This window comes from Trachurus japonicus, chromosome 9, assembly GCF_045865225.1.
Source record: "Trachurus japonicus isolate A0001 chromosome 9, Traja_1.0".
NCBI classification, from domain to species: domain Eukaryota; kingdom Metazoa; phylum Chordata; class Actinopteri; order Carangiformes; family Carangidae; genus Trachurus; species Trachurus japonicus.
The window spans coordinates 25,291,590-25,308,862 of NC_140915.1; the positions used below are offsets into that span (position 1 = coordinate 25,291,590).

The 17,273-nt window shown below is 43.4% G+C and overlaps 1 protein-coding gene across 2 annotated transcripts; it reads left to right on the forward strand.

Moving 5' to 3' along the window:
* Nucleotides 1-8,720: 8,720 nt before the first annotated feature.
* lztr1 (leucine zipper like post translational regulator 1) lies at nucleotides 8,721-16,804 on the forward strand. Of its 2 annotated transcripts, none has more exons than XM_085786907.1 (18): nucleotides 8,721-9,364; nucleotides 9,493-9,555; nucleotides 10,541-10,597; nucleotides 10,688-10,767; nucleotides 10,866-10,974; nucleotides 11,090-11,173; nucleotides 11,268-11,564; nucleotides 11,656-11,857; nucleotides 12,182-12,292; nucleotides 12,462-12,554; nucleotides 13,128-13,223; nucleotides 13,559-13,748; nucleotides 13,840-14,009; nucleotides 14,110-14,393; nucleotides 14,524-14,673; nucleotides 15,209-15,314; nucleotides 15,443-15,523; nucleotides 15,971-16,804. In XM_085786907.1, exons 1-18 carry the CDS (start codon nucleotides 9,213-9,215, stop codon nucleotides 16,085-16,087), a joined length of 2,442 nt encoding a protein of 813 aa, XP_085643033.1. In that variant the 5' UTR covers nucleotides 8,721-9,212; the 3' UTR covers nucleotides 16,088-16,804. The 2 variants fall into 2 exon arrangements, with proteins under 2 accessions (XP_085643033.1, XP_085643034.1); XM_085786908.1 differs by having other exon boundaries at nucleotides 13,562-13,748.
* Nucleotides 16,805-17,273: the final 469 nt, after the last annotated feature.

Here is a 17,273-nt window from a genome sequence, read left to right on the forward strand (position 1 = left end):
ATATCTGTCTGTGATTTAATCATTTACACATGACAAGATTGTGCTTGATTTATCACGTATTAAGGTATAGGACATCCCAACATTTTAGAATAAGAAAAAATCTAATTTTGAAAGTATGCTCGATGATAAACAACCAGTTCTTGAAGTGTTGGCAGTGCCCTCTGGGAATGAACAACATAAAATAATAACTTTTATTTCTATAGCACTTATCAAAATTAAAATTACAAAGTGCTTGGATTGAAAAGGACTGTCTTGTTAAAATTTGTTTGGTATTCAAGTACCAAAGTGTAAAGGAAACACATAAGTATTTTTTTTCTTTCCACATTTGAGAATCATAAACACACTTGCTGCAATGTAGTGCTGTAAAAATAAAACATGAATAATCCAAGGAAAGGTTTCACTCGGATTAAGCCTCTGAATGAGCTGGATGCACCATGAGTCATGCATTAACAGCTCATTAAAATTTACAGTACATCTGCTGACTGAACGATTATTATTTCAAATAAGTCAGATTTGTCTAATGGACTAGCCTATTAGAAAATTAGAAAAAGGGCACATTTCAAAACATAGCTTTACCTTATATTTGCCGTGATTTTAGCAGAAAATCAGTATTTTGGGGACATCTTGATGATTAGCGTGTTGCATTGAGGAGTCACGTTTCTGTCTCCATTTCAGAAACTAAAAAATATCTAAATAAAATGTAGCTTAAGTAGGAATTCAGCACACAATTCGGCACACAACTGATGATGTGTCGAGCTGGTGGCACCGCACGATCAGTGCCTAAGTCCACCCCACCCAAGAGGACCTCAACTGCTGTGCTGATTAATTTACTTTGGGATCTATAACAACTAGTCCTATTAAGAAGTCTGATGTCTGGTGTCAAAACCAGTGACCGCTGCGAAAGGGCAGATGACAACCTGGGAAAGACCTGGTGACAGCCTGGAGAGACTGCTGACAGGAGGGAAATAGACCCCAACGGGGCTGGCATGGGCTAGCTACCCATGCTGGCAGGAGCCTTTCACCTTACAGTGATTTGGATCCACCCAACTATTTGCTACGAAAAGTTCTAAAGGAAAAATACCCCTTGAGTCTGCGAGAGCAGGGGTGGAAGAAGACTCATCGGCGGACCACACGGCTACGGACCTTGCAATGGAAACGACAACGAATGAAATGATCAGCATGGAAGTTGAAGGAGCAACAGCACTGGCAGGACATAAGTTACAAAGCTGCATCTGTGGCTGGAAAAAGATAACATCAGAAAAGGGGCTAAAGATCCATCAGGGTAGGAAAAAGTGCTTGAGAGAGCGAAGCGAGGGGCCTCGCATTGACCACTACTTCCTTAGAGGTAGGGCAAATAAGTCGAGTGAAGCCCAGTGGCAGGATACTCACCACAGTTCACAGGGTATCAGAACCCCAGACGAAGCCCAACCAAGCACCGATCCACCAACGGACCTCGGTCCAGAGCCCACTCAGCCACAGACTGCAGTAGAGAGGAAGATGGATGGACGTAAGCCTCAGATATTGTGGCCTAAATCCTGCCAGAAACAGGAGTGGGAATCCACAGACACAGACCTTGTCCATCTCTTAAGCCTGCCACACACATAAAGATTTTATAAATCTCAACCGATTTATTATCTGTGAGAGACCCCACACATGAAGATAAAAAATCTGTGATTGAACAGTTTTGATCGTATTGTGTGTGGTGTCCTGCGATATTCCAAACACAACACACCACACACATTAAGATTTTTCAGAATCTTGACCCTCTGGTCAGAAAACAATCCGGCATCAGCAGCGATACCAGGGGTGTCGTTGTAGCTACTCTTTCGGGTCTATTTCCGGAATGGACAATGAGAGCGACGTAATTTTTTTTTTAATGAAAGCGGGACACTTCAGCCTTTACAACGATCCCATCTGTGTGTGTCTGTGTGTCTGTGGCTCCGGACACCGAGCAGTCAAGCGGCTGTCCAATAGGGAGCCGTGCTGTCACATGACGGGCTGTGAGCGGCGGTCACATGATCGTTTAAACATGGCTGCTGTATTGCTGGCTGTTGCCGGCTACGAGCGCTACTGTCTTTGCTATCGACTATCAGGAAACCTCCCGTGTGCGTGAATGTCTGTGTGAACCTCATGTAATGCCAGGGCTGCACCGTGGCTCTCTGTGGGGTTGCCGGTGTTGTGCGGAGAAGTGGCTTGTTGCCGCGAGCAGCAGCATGCAGAGCTCGGTGAGCAGGCACTTCTCCGCACAACACCGGCTCTCCACACACAAGATGACTTTTGATTGAAACGGCCACCGAAGTCGGCCCCGATAATCATAAATATTGAACATGTTTAATACTTACGATTATCGGCGCCGAACGTTTTCCGAGCCGATTGTCGGGGGAATTTTGACTCTTAACACACCACACACTACAAGAGAATCTTATAAGATAATCTTAAGACCTTAAGATAATCGGGCGGTGTCTGTCCGTGGTCAGAAGGGGGAAAATCGGGGCAAAATCAGCCCGATTATCTTTATGTGTGTGGCAGGCATTAGAAGGTCTGAAGGGGTGCGTGGGAAGAAAGCTGGACAGGATCGGAGATGTGATCTACAGCTATGGAGCAGAGAGGTTTGGGGTGAAAAGGCAGAACCAGAGGACACAGAAGGAGTCATCAGCCCATCTGAAGTCCAGGAGGCAGCAGGAGATCGAGAGACTGGTGAAGGAAAGAAGGTGCCTGAGGAAACAGTGGAAGAAGGCAACAGAAGGGGAAAGAAAAGGACTTGAAGCACTGCAGGGTGACATCAAGCAGCGCCTGGCAACACTGCGCCGTGCAGAATGCTTGAGAAAGCAATATAAGAAGAAGGAACGAACGAGGACTGCCTTCTACAGAGATCCCTACAAGTTCGCTAAAGACCTCTTTGTCAAGGAGAAAACTGGGACCCTCAAAGCACCCATAAGGGAACTAGAGGAGCACCTGAGGAAGACCTACTCGGACAAAGAGAGGCATGTGCCAGTCAGCATTCCGGATGACATGCCACCAATCCAGCCACCTGAGCACCAGATGGAAACAAGGCCCCCTACATGGAGTGAAGTTGAGAGCACAGTGAAGCGGGCAAGAACAGCCTCAGCCCCTGGGCCCAACGGCATTCCATATAGGCTCTATAAGAACACGCCGGGTGTCTTGAAGTACCTCTGGAAGCTGATGAAAGTGGCATGGGAGAAAGGAAGCATACCAAAGGCATGGCGAAGGGCAGGAGGGATCCTGATTCCTAAAGAGAAGAGCTCCTCAACCATCGACCAATTCCGCCAGATCAGTCTTCTGAATGTGGAAGGAAAGATTTTCTTCAGTGTTGTGGCCCAGAGGCTCTCAGCATTCCTGCAGAAGAACAACTTTGTTGACACCTCAGTGCAGAAGGCAGGGATAAGTGGTTTCTCAGGATGTCTGGAACACGCAAATGTCATCTGGCACCAAGTACAGACGGCCAAGAAGGAGAAGAAAGACCTGCATGTGGTTTTTTTAGATCTTGCCAATGCCTTCGGGTCGGTGCCTCATGAGTTTTTGTGGACCGCGTTCAACTTCTTCCAAGTCCCAGAGGACATCACCAGGCTGGTCAAAGCCTACTTCCAGGACCTCCAGTTCTGTGTCACAGCACAGGCTAGTACAACAGCCTGGCAGCACCTGGAGACAGGCATAATGGCGGGCTGCACCATCTCCCCACTGGCGTTTACCATGGCAATGGAGCTCATCATTCGCGCATCGCGATGGGTGGTTGGAGGGGAGCGTTTGAAGAGCGGGCTGCGCCTTCCTCCAATCAGGGCGTACATGGACGACATGACGACAATTACAACAACAAGCGCATGCACCAAGCGACTGCTGGATAAACTCCAAGGAAACATCAAATGGGCACGAATGGAGATAAAACCCAGCAAATCGCGCAGTATCTCCATGGTCAAAGGCCAGCTTGCAAATGAGAGGTTCCACGTCAACGGCGAGCCAATACCAACAGTTCTGGAGAAGCCAATCAAAAGCCTTGGCCGCTGGTATAGTGCAGAACTTAAAGACTCGAAGCAGGTGGAACAACTCAGGCAGGATACCATCACGGGCCTCAAGCAGATTAACAACACTGCTCTCCCGGGGAAATTAAAGCTGTGGTGCTTTCAGTTTGGACTGCTGCCCCGTCTTATGTGGCCAATCTCTGTCTATGAGGTCACCTTATCCCACGCCAATCGACTAGAGAGACTGGTGAATGCACAGGTGAGGAAGTGGCTTGGACTGCCAAAATGCCTTAGTAGCATTGGCCTGTATGGCAACGGAGCCCTCTCCCTACCAATCTCAAGCATGGTGGAGGAGTACAAATGTGCCAAAACAAGGCTGGAGATGACCCTCACAGAATCCCGAGATCCATTCGTCAGAGGTGCTGCTCCAACCCTAGCAACGGGGAGGAAATGGAAGCCATCTGCAGCAGTCGCAGTTGCAAAGACCGCCCTCAGACACCGGGATATAGTGGGGCACGTCCAACATGGCAGAGGGGGCCTTGGTTTGGAAGCAACAACACCCACATGGCAAAAGGCTACTCCAACCGAACGGCGGCACATGGTAGTGGAGGAGGTGCGCCACCAGGAGGAAGCAGCTAGGTGTGCCAAAGCAGTCTCCCAAGCTCAGCAAGGCCGCTGGATGAAGTGGGAGGGTGTGGAGAGGAGGAAAATCACCTGGAACGAGTTGTGGAGCATGGAGTCTAACAGGTTGAGTTTCATCATAAGAGCCACATATGATGTCCTGCCTTCTCCAACCAACCTTCATCTTTGGTATGGAGAGGACCCAGCCTGTCACCAATGTGCAGCCTCAGCAACCCTCAAACACATCTTGGTTGGTTGCAAAGCCAGCCTGACCCAAGGAAGATACACCTGGCGCCACAACCAGGTCTTAAAGTGTTTGGCTGCCGAACTTGAGAACAAGAGGGTATCCACCAATGCCATGCCTCTAAACGCCCAGTCTACCGTCCCACAGAAAATGTTTGTCCGGGAAGGGGAGAAACGGCGGACCAAGTCATCTCCCCCGGAATCTGGCCCATTGAGCGCAGCCCGGGATTGGGAAATGCGGGTGGACCTCAACCAGAGGCTCACCTTTCCACCCGAAATTGCAGCAACCAATCTGCGACCAGACCTGGTCCTCTGGTCCAAATCCTGCCGGCATGTTTTCATCGTTGAGCTGACTGTCCCGTGGGAGGATGCCAATCGATGAGGCATTTGAACGGAAGAGGCTGCGGTATGCCAATTTAGCAGCTGAAGCAGAGGGGCGGGGCTGGAACGTGAAGGTGTGGCCAGTGGAGGTCGGCTGCAGAGGCTTTGTAGCAAGGTCCACCACAAGGCTCCTGAAGGAGGTGGGGATCAGAGGGCAGGCCCAACGGAAGGCAATCAAAGAACTTGCCACTGCAGCAGAGCGGAGCAGTCACTGGCTGTGGCTGAAATGCAGGGACGCAACATGGGCTGCCAAGTGACCGTGCGGTGCCACCGCTTGACACTCACCCAGGTCTGATCAGCCTGTGGTGGGCCAACCCCAGCAGAGGGTGTATTGTGTTAAGTGGCCGAAACACCTGATGAAGCTGGGGCACACAACTGATGATGTGTCGAGCTGGTGGCACCGCACGATCAGTGCCTAAGTCCACCCCACCCAAGAGGACCTCAACTGCTGTGCTGATTAATTTACTTTGGGATCTATAACAACTAGTCCTATTAAGAAGTCTAGCTTAAGTAGGAATTCAGCTGTATTAAAATACAATATGTTTAGAAAATATGAGCGAGGCAAATAGATAAAGAAGTTAAACCAGCTGCCGGATAGGGTGTGACACATTTAACTGCGGTCCAGCCCTGATGCTGAGTTTTCAGCAAGGGGGCAGTTGTTGGTCTGAGAAGTGAAGCTCACTTCCGTGTTCAAAAAACTGCAATCCCCTCGGCTGTCGCTGGGGGCTGGCTCCAGAAGGGAGCAACTCCAATCGAGCCCCATGTTAAAATAGCCGATTTTACAGCTTAAAAAAACATATTTACAGCCTGGTACATTTTAATTTTTTGGTCTCAACCGATAGTTTCTACCCCCGCACACACTCTGAGGGGGGTGAATTTTTTTTAAACTCTACCGTTTTACTATTATTAGGTTTAAAGTTCTGGCCAATTAGGGCGCAGAACCGTTGAGTGACAGGTCCGGAGACCGCTGCTACGAGGCCAGTGGGCGGGCCCTCGGCCGGCCAACGGCTGCACCGCTCCAAATATGGCAAGTAGAATCCAACATGGCGCAGCTCAAACCCCCGTAGTAGCGGCACAAAACAGACTCCCCCAAACCAATGGGTGACGTCACGGGTGCTACGTCCATTCTTTTTACAGTCTATGGTTTTCCAACCGTCATATTAGTTCCAACATAAGGCTTGTTCTTGATTTATTAGATTACTCTGACAACATTGATAATGACTCCCTTATAGTTTTTCTTGATTTTTATAAAGCTTTTGATACGGTGGAACATCATTTTTTATTTAAAGCGCTCCAAACTTTTGGTTTTGGTCCAAATTTTATTTCAACTATCGAAATGTTTTATAAAAATATTGACAGTTGTGTCATACTATACCCAAACACTACCAAAAGATTTCCAGTCCTGAGATCCGTCCGTCAAGGCTGTCCGATATCGCCTTTTTTATTTTTGATTGTGGTCGAATTGCTCTCATTACATATTTTAAATAACCCAATAATTGAAGGTTTGACTATTTTTGGTAAGGAAATTAAACTGACCCAACTAGCTGATGATACAGCATTATTCTTAAAGGACAAACACCAGATTGAAAATGCTGTATCATTAATAGACGAATTCTCAGCTGCTTCTGGACTAAAATTAAATAAATCAAAATGCGAAATTTTATGTCTGTTTGAAACAAATGTTAAAACCATATATAATATACCTGTTAAAAATTGTATTAGATATCTCGGTGTTTTTGTTTGTAAGAATGTTACAGAACGCCAACAACTTAACTTCTCCCCCAAAATGAAAAAATCTAAAACTATATTGAACTTATGGCTTCAAAGAGATTTATCAATCTTAGGTAGAGTCCTTTTGACAAAAGCTGAAGGTGTTTCTAGATTAGTGTATCCAGCACTCTCCCTTAATGTCTGTGATTCTACATGTAAAGAAATGAATGATATGTTTGTTAAATTTGTATGGAAGAATAAGCACCATCATTTGAAAAAAACTTTGCTTTCTGGTCCTAAAGCCAAAGGTGGTTTTGACCTACTAGATTTTATGGATTTAAATTATACATTTAAAGTTAAATGGTTAAAGGAATGTTTAAAAGCTCCAGATTCATTATGGAATTTTATTCCACACAATATATTCAAGAAGGTTGGAGGTCTCAAGTTCTTACTGTCTTGTAACTACAGTATTTCTAAATTACCAATTAAGATGTCGAAATTTTATCAACAAGCTCTGTTAGCCTGGAAGCTATGTTATTCACATAACTTTTCACCACATAAATCTATCATTTGGAACAACGAGTGTATTATTAAAAGGAACAAATCATTATATTTACAAAATTGGATAGATAAAAATATTATTTATTTAAAAGACTTATTTAGCCCTAATGGCCAACTTCTTAGCTATGAAGACTTTCTTGCACAGAAAACTTTCCCTGTAAAATTTAAAGAATTTAGCTCAGTAATTAACTCTATTCCCAGCGGAATGATAGAATTAATGAAAAGCTATGAAGAACAAAATGTACAACACACAACTTCTAACATTCTTTACATAAACGGTATTGACATCCTGAGTAAAAAATGTACTAATAAACATATCAGAGAATGTTTCTATAATGCTAAGAAAATAACACCTAGAGGGAAATTCTTTTGGAATGCTATTTTTATGGATATTAATTGGCACAAGGCATGGCTTGTTCCTTTTAAATTTTGTGTCACAAATAAAATTAGAGAATTACATTTAAAAATACTGCATAACATATACCCATCTAAAATGTATATTTCAAGATTCCTTGACATCGATAACAAATGTACCTTTTGTAAGATTGAACTTGAAAATGTAACCCATTTGTTTTATGGTTGTTCATATAGTAGTACATTTTGGAAAGAACTTGAGAATTATATATTGTGTAAAACAAAACATAAAATTAACATTGAGGGGAAGAACGTTATCACTTATTTTGATTTCAAAGAAAAAAAACTATGTACTATAGTAAACCTTTATATTTTATTGGGGAAGTTCCATATTCATAAATGTAAATTTCAAAATTCTTCACCTTCATTTAAGTTGTTTTTAATTGAAGTTGATTATTATTTTAAGTCTCTTAATTTAGTTACAAACCGGAAATGTATAGCAATAACGACCATACATTCAGAGATGTTTGGTGAATGATCTTGTCACAGTGGCCATAATTGTGGTTTGCATGGGATACGAGGTCTGTCATTGTTTTCCTTTATTGTTAATTTAACTGTCTTTTATTTTTTGATTTTATTTTAATCTATTTCACTTAACCTAAATTGTTATGCTGTCATAATTGTAAATTTATTGTTGATGTTGTAGCGAATGTGAGCTGGAAAAGCTGAAATGTTGTTGTTGTTACAACTTGAAATAAAGATTTAAAAAAAAAAAAAAAAAAAAAAGAGTTTATGGAGTTTGAGAACAACAAAAAAAAAAAAAAAAAAAAAAATACAGTCTATGGTTTTCAGAGAGGAAGTGAAGTACTCACCAGGCTCACGGGGGCGTGGTTGGACAACCGTGTCTAATGTCAATCAGCACTGTTGTTTTGCTGGTGTAGTTTCGGAGGTTCATGCCTCACTGTGCTCTTATTCTATTAGTGTACGTGGTGGTGCCTGGGTATTGAGTTGTTTTCGGAGATATTTCAGTTCACCGTTGGAGACTTTAGCTGTAGTAGTAGTTGTCTTTGCAGCTCAGCGGTAGCACGAAGCTAGTTAGCCCGCTAGCTAGCCATGTTCATGTTTAGCATCACAGGAAGCTAGTCGTTAGCTTAAGAGACCTCGGTCCTTTTAACGTGAAACTCGGACTGTAAGTCGAGCACAAACAGACAACACAGATGCCCCACCTCGATTGATTAAAGGGGGCAGAAACACAAGCGCTCACGCCGGAGGACTGACACTGACGATGGCGTTAGCAGTGGACGTCGCCCCCCGCAGATGAGTGGCCCTGCCTGAGCAGTGATTCAGCTCCATGAGTTAGCAACAATGTCCTGTAAGTCAACCAAAGTGGCACCGAGTGTTGATTTCGACCACAGTTGCTCCGACAGCGTGGAATATCTGACGCTCAACTTCGGCCCATTTGAGACCGTCCATCGCTGGAGGAGACTCCCCCCGTGTGACGAGTTTGTGGGCGCAAGGTACCGCAATGTTGACAGATGAGTAGTGACACAGCTTCACTCAACTTGGCTGTTTGTTTACTGTCTTATCTATACACCATGTATCATCATCATCATATTCTTATTGCACTCAATGTGGTCCTCTACAGGCGCAGCAAGCACACTGTTGTGGCCTACAGGGACGCCATCTACGTGTTTGGGGGAGACAATGGGTGAGTACTAGTAGCGCACAATATTTATTTCAGACACATACTGGTAGTCCATAATAACAATTAAGAAATCAAAAGACAGACAAATAATGGGAGGAAGTACATTGTACAGTACTTAACCATAAGTTACCATTGTCATTAATAATACATTTCATATAGATATACACACAAATCATACATGTACATAAAGCATGTATGAGACAGCATTTACGTATTAAGAAAGGGTCAAGCTAACATGCCAGTGCATTTTGAAGCCTGGATGTGAACCGGTAGCCCATTATGGGGCCTATTTACAATGGTATTTTCAGACACTTCCAGTCCACACATAAAATTAAACATTAGCTTTCATAAAAGTGCCTGACATGTTGGTACATTAGGACACACAAACAGCTAGCTGGCACCATGCCACCTAGGAAGGCTAGGACAGCAGCTTCATGGCTCCATCATTATATGCCACTCAAAGCCTCTGCATGCTTTTCACGCTATAGGAGGACCAGAGGTGAGCTGTATACAGAGGGGTGACACAGGCTTTGAACAGAGCACATTTACATCTGCAGAGCACACAGAGAATTTTCTCAGCAGCACTTTGGCCTGAGTGTATATTGAGATGCCCAAGATATTTGAATTCCCTCAACATGTATAAGGGGCCAGGAAAAATTGATTTTCTGTCCTCCCTAGATCTTACAACCATTATCTTCTATCTGTTATTATAGTTAATGTCATATTATTTGCCATATTGTGTGCAGATCCTCAACAATTGTTGTAACCCAGCAGTATACACACAGAGAGAGTACAACCAAGTCGTCTGCATACATAAGATGGTTGACCACTTGAGTTCCTACAGTACAACCTGTTTTACATTCATTTAACTGTCTTGAGAGGTCATACATACATACATTAAAAAGCAGAGGAGATACAATTCCTCCTTGTCAATAACATGCATTTTCCACTTGTCTGCTATAAACGGTTAAATTCTGTCACCCAATAGGAAGAACATGTTGAACGACTTGCTCCGCTTTGATGTGAAGGACTGCTCATGGTGTCGGTAGGACCTCAGCCACTGTAATCCAGTATTCATAATATACATATAAATTGTAGGACATGACCTAATTCCTTTTTGTGATGCGTTTTGCAGAGCTTTCACCACAGGGACTCCACCTGCCCCCAGATATCACCACTCGGCTGTAGTTTATGGCAGCAGCATGTTTGTTTTTGGTAAAACATTTTTATACATATCATCTTCCAAATCAATTTCACACTTTTCGAACTCACGTGATATTAATGCTGTATTGTGGTGCACGGTTATATTCCAGGGGGCTACACTGGAGACATTTACTCAAACTCAAATCTGAAAAACAAGAATGACCTGTTTGAGTACAAGTTTGCCACAGGGCAGTGGACCGAGTGGAAAGTGGAGGGGAGGTAATATATATGTTTCAAGATTTTTATCTTGTATTCCAATCATCAGTGTTTCACATCCAGAGAGGAACTGAAATAAATTTTGGTAGAAATAAATGGTTCTCTGTCTCTGTTTTAGCTTACCAGTGGCTCGGTCTGCACATGGAGCCACCGTGTACAGTGACAAACTGTGGATATTTGCTGGTTATGATGGAAACGCCAGGTATTTATATTTAGTTTGTTGATGCCACAAAATATTAAAACAATCACTTTGTTTTATTGCGCATAATATTAAAAAAGATTTTCTCCACGTGCAGGCTGAACGACATGTGGACCATCAGCCTGCAGGATCGAGAACACGCATGTTGGGAAGAGGCTAGTGTGACCATAGTTAATGAGAATCTTATTAAGAGAAAGACACTCAGACGTGCCGTGTGTGTTAACATCTATGTCTCTGCCTTTTTTGTCCACCAGATCGATCAGAGTGGTGAGATTCCTCCGTCTTGCTGTAACTTCCCCGTAGCCGTGTGCAGAGATAAGATGTTTGTGTTTTCTGGTCAGAGTGGAGCCAAGATCACCAACAACCTCTTCCAGTTCGAGTTCAAGGGCCACATGTGAGCAGAGCCTTTTCCTTGCAAACAAGCGACACTCGCCCCTGTAGTTGCTCTAGTGTTTCATGGCACTAATCATTCCTGTTACTCTCAGGTGGACACGTATCCCGACTGAACATTTACTGCGGGGCTCCCCTCCGCCCCCGCAGAGACGCTACGGCCACACTATGGTCGCTTTTGACCGCCACCTGTATGTATTTGGCGGTGCTGCTGACAACACTCTGCCAAACGAGCTGCACTGCTACGATGTTGACTCTCAGAGCTGGGAAGTGATCCATCCCAGCCTGGACAGTGAGGTCAGAACTTACTAAATAAAATATGCATGTAAAACTTTTTATTAATTTGTATTAAATATCTATCTCCTCATTTTAAGCTCCGCTGCCATTAATTCAACATAATTCACTATTTTATTGTTAAAGGTGTCTCTAGAAAGCCTGGTGGTTGTGTGCATCTGGCTGAGATATAGTTCACAACACTGTTGGGTTATTCTTTAGTGCCAGCCTCAATATGCATTAATTAATATCAAATTATAGATTTTAAAAGAAGTGCTGATAAAGACTCTCATAACACTGTATAGTAAATGCTGAATTAGCTCACTTTGCCTCTGTTGGTCTCTTCAGATGCCCACTGGGAGACTTTTCCATGCTGCTGCTGTGATTCAGGATGCTATGTACATCTTTGGAGGGACGGTTGACAACAATGTCCGTAGCGGGGAGATGTACAGATTCCAGGTTAATGTCTAAACTTTTGGTTTTACACATTTGGCATAATTTCATCATCATGATCAACGATTTCCCTGCTCAAAGAAAACATTGTTGGCTTAATCTACTCTAGCTTGCTTGGAGAATACATATAGTAGTTACTTGATTACTTAAAACAATTACTTTCTCCTGCTTTCAGTTTTCATGCTATCCAAAGTGTACTCTCCATGAAGACTATGGAAAACTGTGGGAGAACCGCCAGTTCTGTGATGTGGAGTTTATTCTGGGAGAGGTGAGGTGGTCTATGCAGCTGAGGAAACTAGAAACATTTATTTTATGTTATCCTAACATGATTGGAGCCACTTGTTGTCCATTCATATGTATATTGGTGTCATTCTTGTGAATACAGTATCTCCTTAAGTGAATCCCTTTGAATTCAGTACAAATGTTTCCTTGGACTTGAACTGATTTCAGAGGTCAAAGGTCAAAGTCACTGTGACCTCACAAAACATTTCTTGGCATCTTGAAGGTGACGTCTTAAGGCTGCCTTGAGAGAATTTCTTCAGATTTGGCACAGATATTCACTCGGGAGTTATAAAACACTATTTTGTCCTAACTCACAAAGTCCTACACTCATTTTGATACATTTTGACACATATGTTAAATAGAAAAACAACTATGAAGTGATGACAGTTTGTATCCAGATGGTCCAAGGTCATTTTCATAATGTCCTGCAAAAGTACTTCTGGTCATTATTCAACACTGGAAAAGGAGGTTTTGACGACATTTCCTGAAACTTGGCTGGTTGGCATAGACATACAACCGCAACACAGTGTGTCTGATTCCTTCTTTGTTTTATTTACAGAGGGAGGAGAGAGTGTTGGGACACATCGCCATAGTGACTGCAAGATGTCAGTGGCTGCGGAAGAAAATCCTGCAGGCTCGGGATAGGCAGCGACAGGTGAGAGCCACACAGCAGCTACACCCCGTTTCCTCTGAGACAAAGGGAGACTGGATGTTGTCAGAATGTATTATGTGTTATGTATATGTGAGACAGGAGGCATCTGTAGTTTATTCAAATTCCAGGATGATTTTGTTCAAAATGGCTTGAATAAAACAGTGTATGAGAGTCACCATGCTTAGGGCAGGTGGGATACGGAGTTAACATGCCTACTACTTCAACAGCATACACAGATAAACTTTAATATGAACAGTGGTAACAGTAAGAGGACACTGGAGCAGAGAGCTGGGATGTCAAACAGAGAGAGTTTCATAGTTTGCTGTCTCTGTGTGCAGAAGACTAAACAGGAATGCAGCGAGGAGAGTGATGAAGGGGCAGCTGGAGGCCCGAGGGATATCCCAGCAGGCAACAGGCCATCGGGCTCACAGCCGATGCTAGAGGTGGCCATCAGGGAAGCGGAGGCCCAGCCTTTTGAAGTCTTAATGCAGTTCCTCTACACAGACAAGATCCAGTATCCACGCAGAGGTACACAGCTCTCCTCATATTTGGATGGAGCAGTTAAAAAGAGGAAACCAATGTCTTGACTGTTTGCTCTTGTCTCTACCTGTCCACATAGGTCATGTCCAGGATGTTCTCCTGATCATGGATGTTTACAAACTTGCTCTTAGTTTTAAGCTTTCCCGCCTGGAGCAGCTGTGCGTGCAGTACATCGAGGCGTCGGTCGACCTGCAGAACGTTCTCAGTGTTTGTGAAAACGCCAACAAGCTGCAGCTGGACCAGCTCAAGGTACAAACGGATCACTGAGTTTACACGAGCTGCACATCTTAAATCTTACTGCCCACCAGTGTTTGAAGGTCAGGGTGTCTTTTTGTGTGTGTGTCTCCAGGAACATTGCCTTAATTTCGTGGTGAAGGAATCACACTTCAACCAGGTGATCATGACGAAGGAGTTTGAGCATCTGTCCACTCCTCTGATAGTGGAGATTGTGCGGCGGAAGCAGCAGCCTCCACTCAGGTTGTACTCAGACCAGCCTGTGGACATTGGGACTTCCCTGGTGCAGGACATGAAGGCGTACCTTGAGGGAGGCGGCCTGGAGTTCTGCGACATTATCCTACTGTTAGACGGACATCCCCGACCTGCACATAAAGCCATACTGGCAGCCCGATCCAGGTAGCAACAGCTCAGGTTTTACGATCTGCTTTGTGCACATAGAGCAGTCAGAAATGGCAACATCTAAACTGTACAACTAACTGTGTTTAGAGGCTGGACATAATGTAATTTTTGCACTTTTGTTCCCCAGTTACTTTGAGGCGATGTTCCGCTCCTTCATGCCCGAGGATGGTCAGGTTAATATCTCCATCGGCGAGATGGTTCCAAGTAAGCAGGCCTTTGAGTCCATGCTGCGTTATATCTACTACGGCGATGTCAACATGCCTCCAGAGGATTCACTGTATCCTTCTCAAATTCAAATGGTTTCATTCTTGAGATTAAAAGTCTTAACTCAAAATTCATAAATATCTCAGAAAGAGTTTTGCAAATGCAATGAAATGAAACTAAGAATGAGTCAGACACTGCTTCTATTATTTGAGTCAGAAAACACACATTTCGGTAATGGGTTGGCTCTGTCAAGTTTAGGGTTACTATAGGTTGTCAACACACACCATCTAGTGGCCATTACAGAACTGCATCTTAATACACTGCTGCTTTAACTGTTAGTCACTGTGGTTTCTGCTCCCGCAAGATACAAGTCAGAGAGCAATGTATCACTCTCGTTTATTTCATACCATCATTATCACCTCAGGAAATTTGTATTGACTTGTTCATAATGAGCATATTCATATAGAAGATCTGTGCAAAGGTAAAAGTTACTGCTCAGTGGTCAAAACACAATATCATGCATTCCAAGCAAAAGGAAATGAAAAATATTTGAATGCAGTTTTGTGTAGAGAGAAAACTCTTAATTTCCTTGACTCTGGTAAAAACAGCTATCTCTTTGCGGCACCATATTACTACGGGTTCTCCAACAACAGGCTGCAGGCTTATTGCAAGCAGAATCTGGAGATGAACGTTACTGTGGAGAATGTCTTGCAGGTATTTATGTTTTCACTGTGGGGGGAGGCAGTGACCCACTGTGACAATGATGTCCCTGACTGTTTTTTGTACAGTGTGAATCATTTCTTCACTCACTTCTCCCCTAATTATTTTTCTCCCCTTTTCAGATTCTGGAGGCAGCGGATAAGACTCAGGCTCTGGACATGAAAAAGCACTGCCTGCACATTATTGTCCACCAATTCATTAAGGTGGGTGGGCTTGTATCCGGAGCCCTTGGGGTTTGCTGCCCACTCACTGCAGCTGAGCTAACCCTGTAGCCTCGTCATCTTAGCGGGAGGCTGGCACCTTTGGCCTCTTAGTGGATCGCCCTCCATCCTCTACGTAGAGAGGAGACTGTTTACAGCCCAGCCGGCTGAACAAGCACCTCATCACATACCGATGAGGGTCAGAGTGTCACTCTGATTATTGTTTGTTATTCAAAGAGACAGCCAGGCACTCAATTCTCACCCCACTTTGCTGGAGTGTTAATGTTTCTGTTAAGCTTTTTTTTTTTTTTCTTTCTTTTTTCAGTTTATCCTCATTTTTGGTGCACGAGCGATCAAATGCTGCTTATTCCTCTGTTTGACTCATCGTTGTCTTTTCTTAATTTATTGCTCATTTTTTTCCCTTTTGTTTGCTCTCCTCCCCTCCCAAAGGTATCCAAGCTCCCCAACCTGCGGTCTCTCAGCCAGCTGCTGCTGTTGGACATCATTGAGTCTCTAGCGACACACATATCAGACAAACAGTGTGCTGAGATGGGCTCCGACATTTAGGATGACGCCGAGAGCCGGGCTCTTTTGTCCTCTCACAGAGGCCATACACCTCTGCTCCACCTACTTCTAGTCATTCCCTCCTCCCCCAGCACACAGTACTTGTCTTTATGTTGGACCTTGCATGTCTCGACCCACACACACGCAGTGGAAGGTTTTTACATGCAGTATCAAAATGTCCTCAGTTCTGCATCTCAGCGAGGAGTGAAATCAGTGAAGAAACCAAATTCTATACAACTTTAGCAGTTTTTTTTCTGCTCAGTATTTCTGCTGCATTTAGGTAAAGATATGCAGTGCACTGAAATAGTTTGCCCTCAGCTGTCTTCTTCTACGATATCTGCTCAGATACATTCTCAGTCATTCAAATACAACTTAATCAAAGTATACACCACCATTACATGCATTATTTATATAAATACATATTCATCCCCTGTATTATTCTCAGCTCTGTCACAGTTAACACACCTGCTGTAAGGAATCAAGACTATTATATGAACATAATGATAATGTATGTCTGTCTTACAGCTGTTTGTTTTGTTTAATGTCCTTGGCACACATCTTTGTAATACTTATCACCTCATACCATTACTAACAGGCAAGCTCTCTTTAATAATACAATATAGCAGTAAGTATTTAGTGACATCAGTATGACGGTGTAAAATATTTACCCACATGAGTTTCATATATTTAAAGCCTTAATAAATCCTCTCGTACAAAATATGTCATATGTCTTTGTCTTTGTGCTTCTGTAGGTGTCTGCTTTGAGTCAGCTACCTCGATGTGTAATTCCAGTTCAGTTCCATCATGTGGCAGTTCTCAGTACAGAGCAAAACAAACCTTTCAGATGCCTTTAAATCCTGCAGGTAACTCAACCCAGTGTTCATATTGTATCTGCTTTTACTAAACTGCAGTATGTTAGTTAGCCAGCCAGCCACCTGCTTGATAGGCATTTAGATCTGCTCATCTTAGTGTTGGTCATCCCTGCTATGTGGCATTTATGATGTTTTAGATGCAAATTAGAGGTATAATGTAAACAATGTAAGATATTAGGTTTTAAAATCAAAATTTAAGCAGGTTATTCTGGAAATTCTTTATAGTTTCAATTTAGTTTTTATAAATATTATATATCAGATTTATGAATTAAAGCTATTGTAACCTATACACTGTGAGAAATGTTAAGGTTAATCCT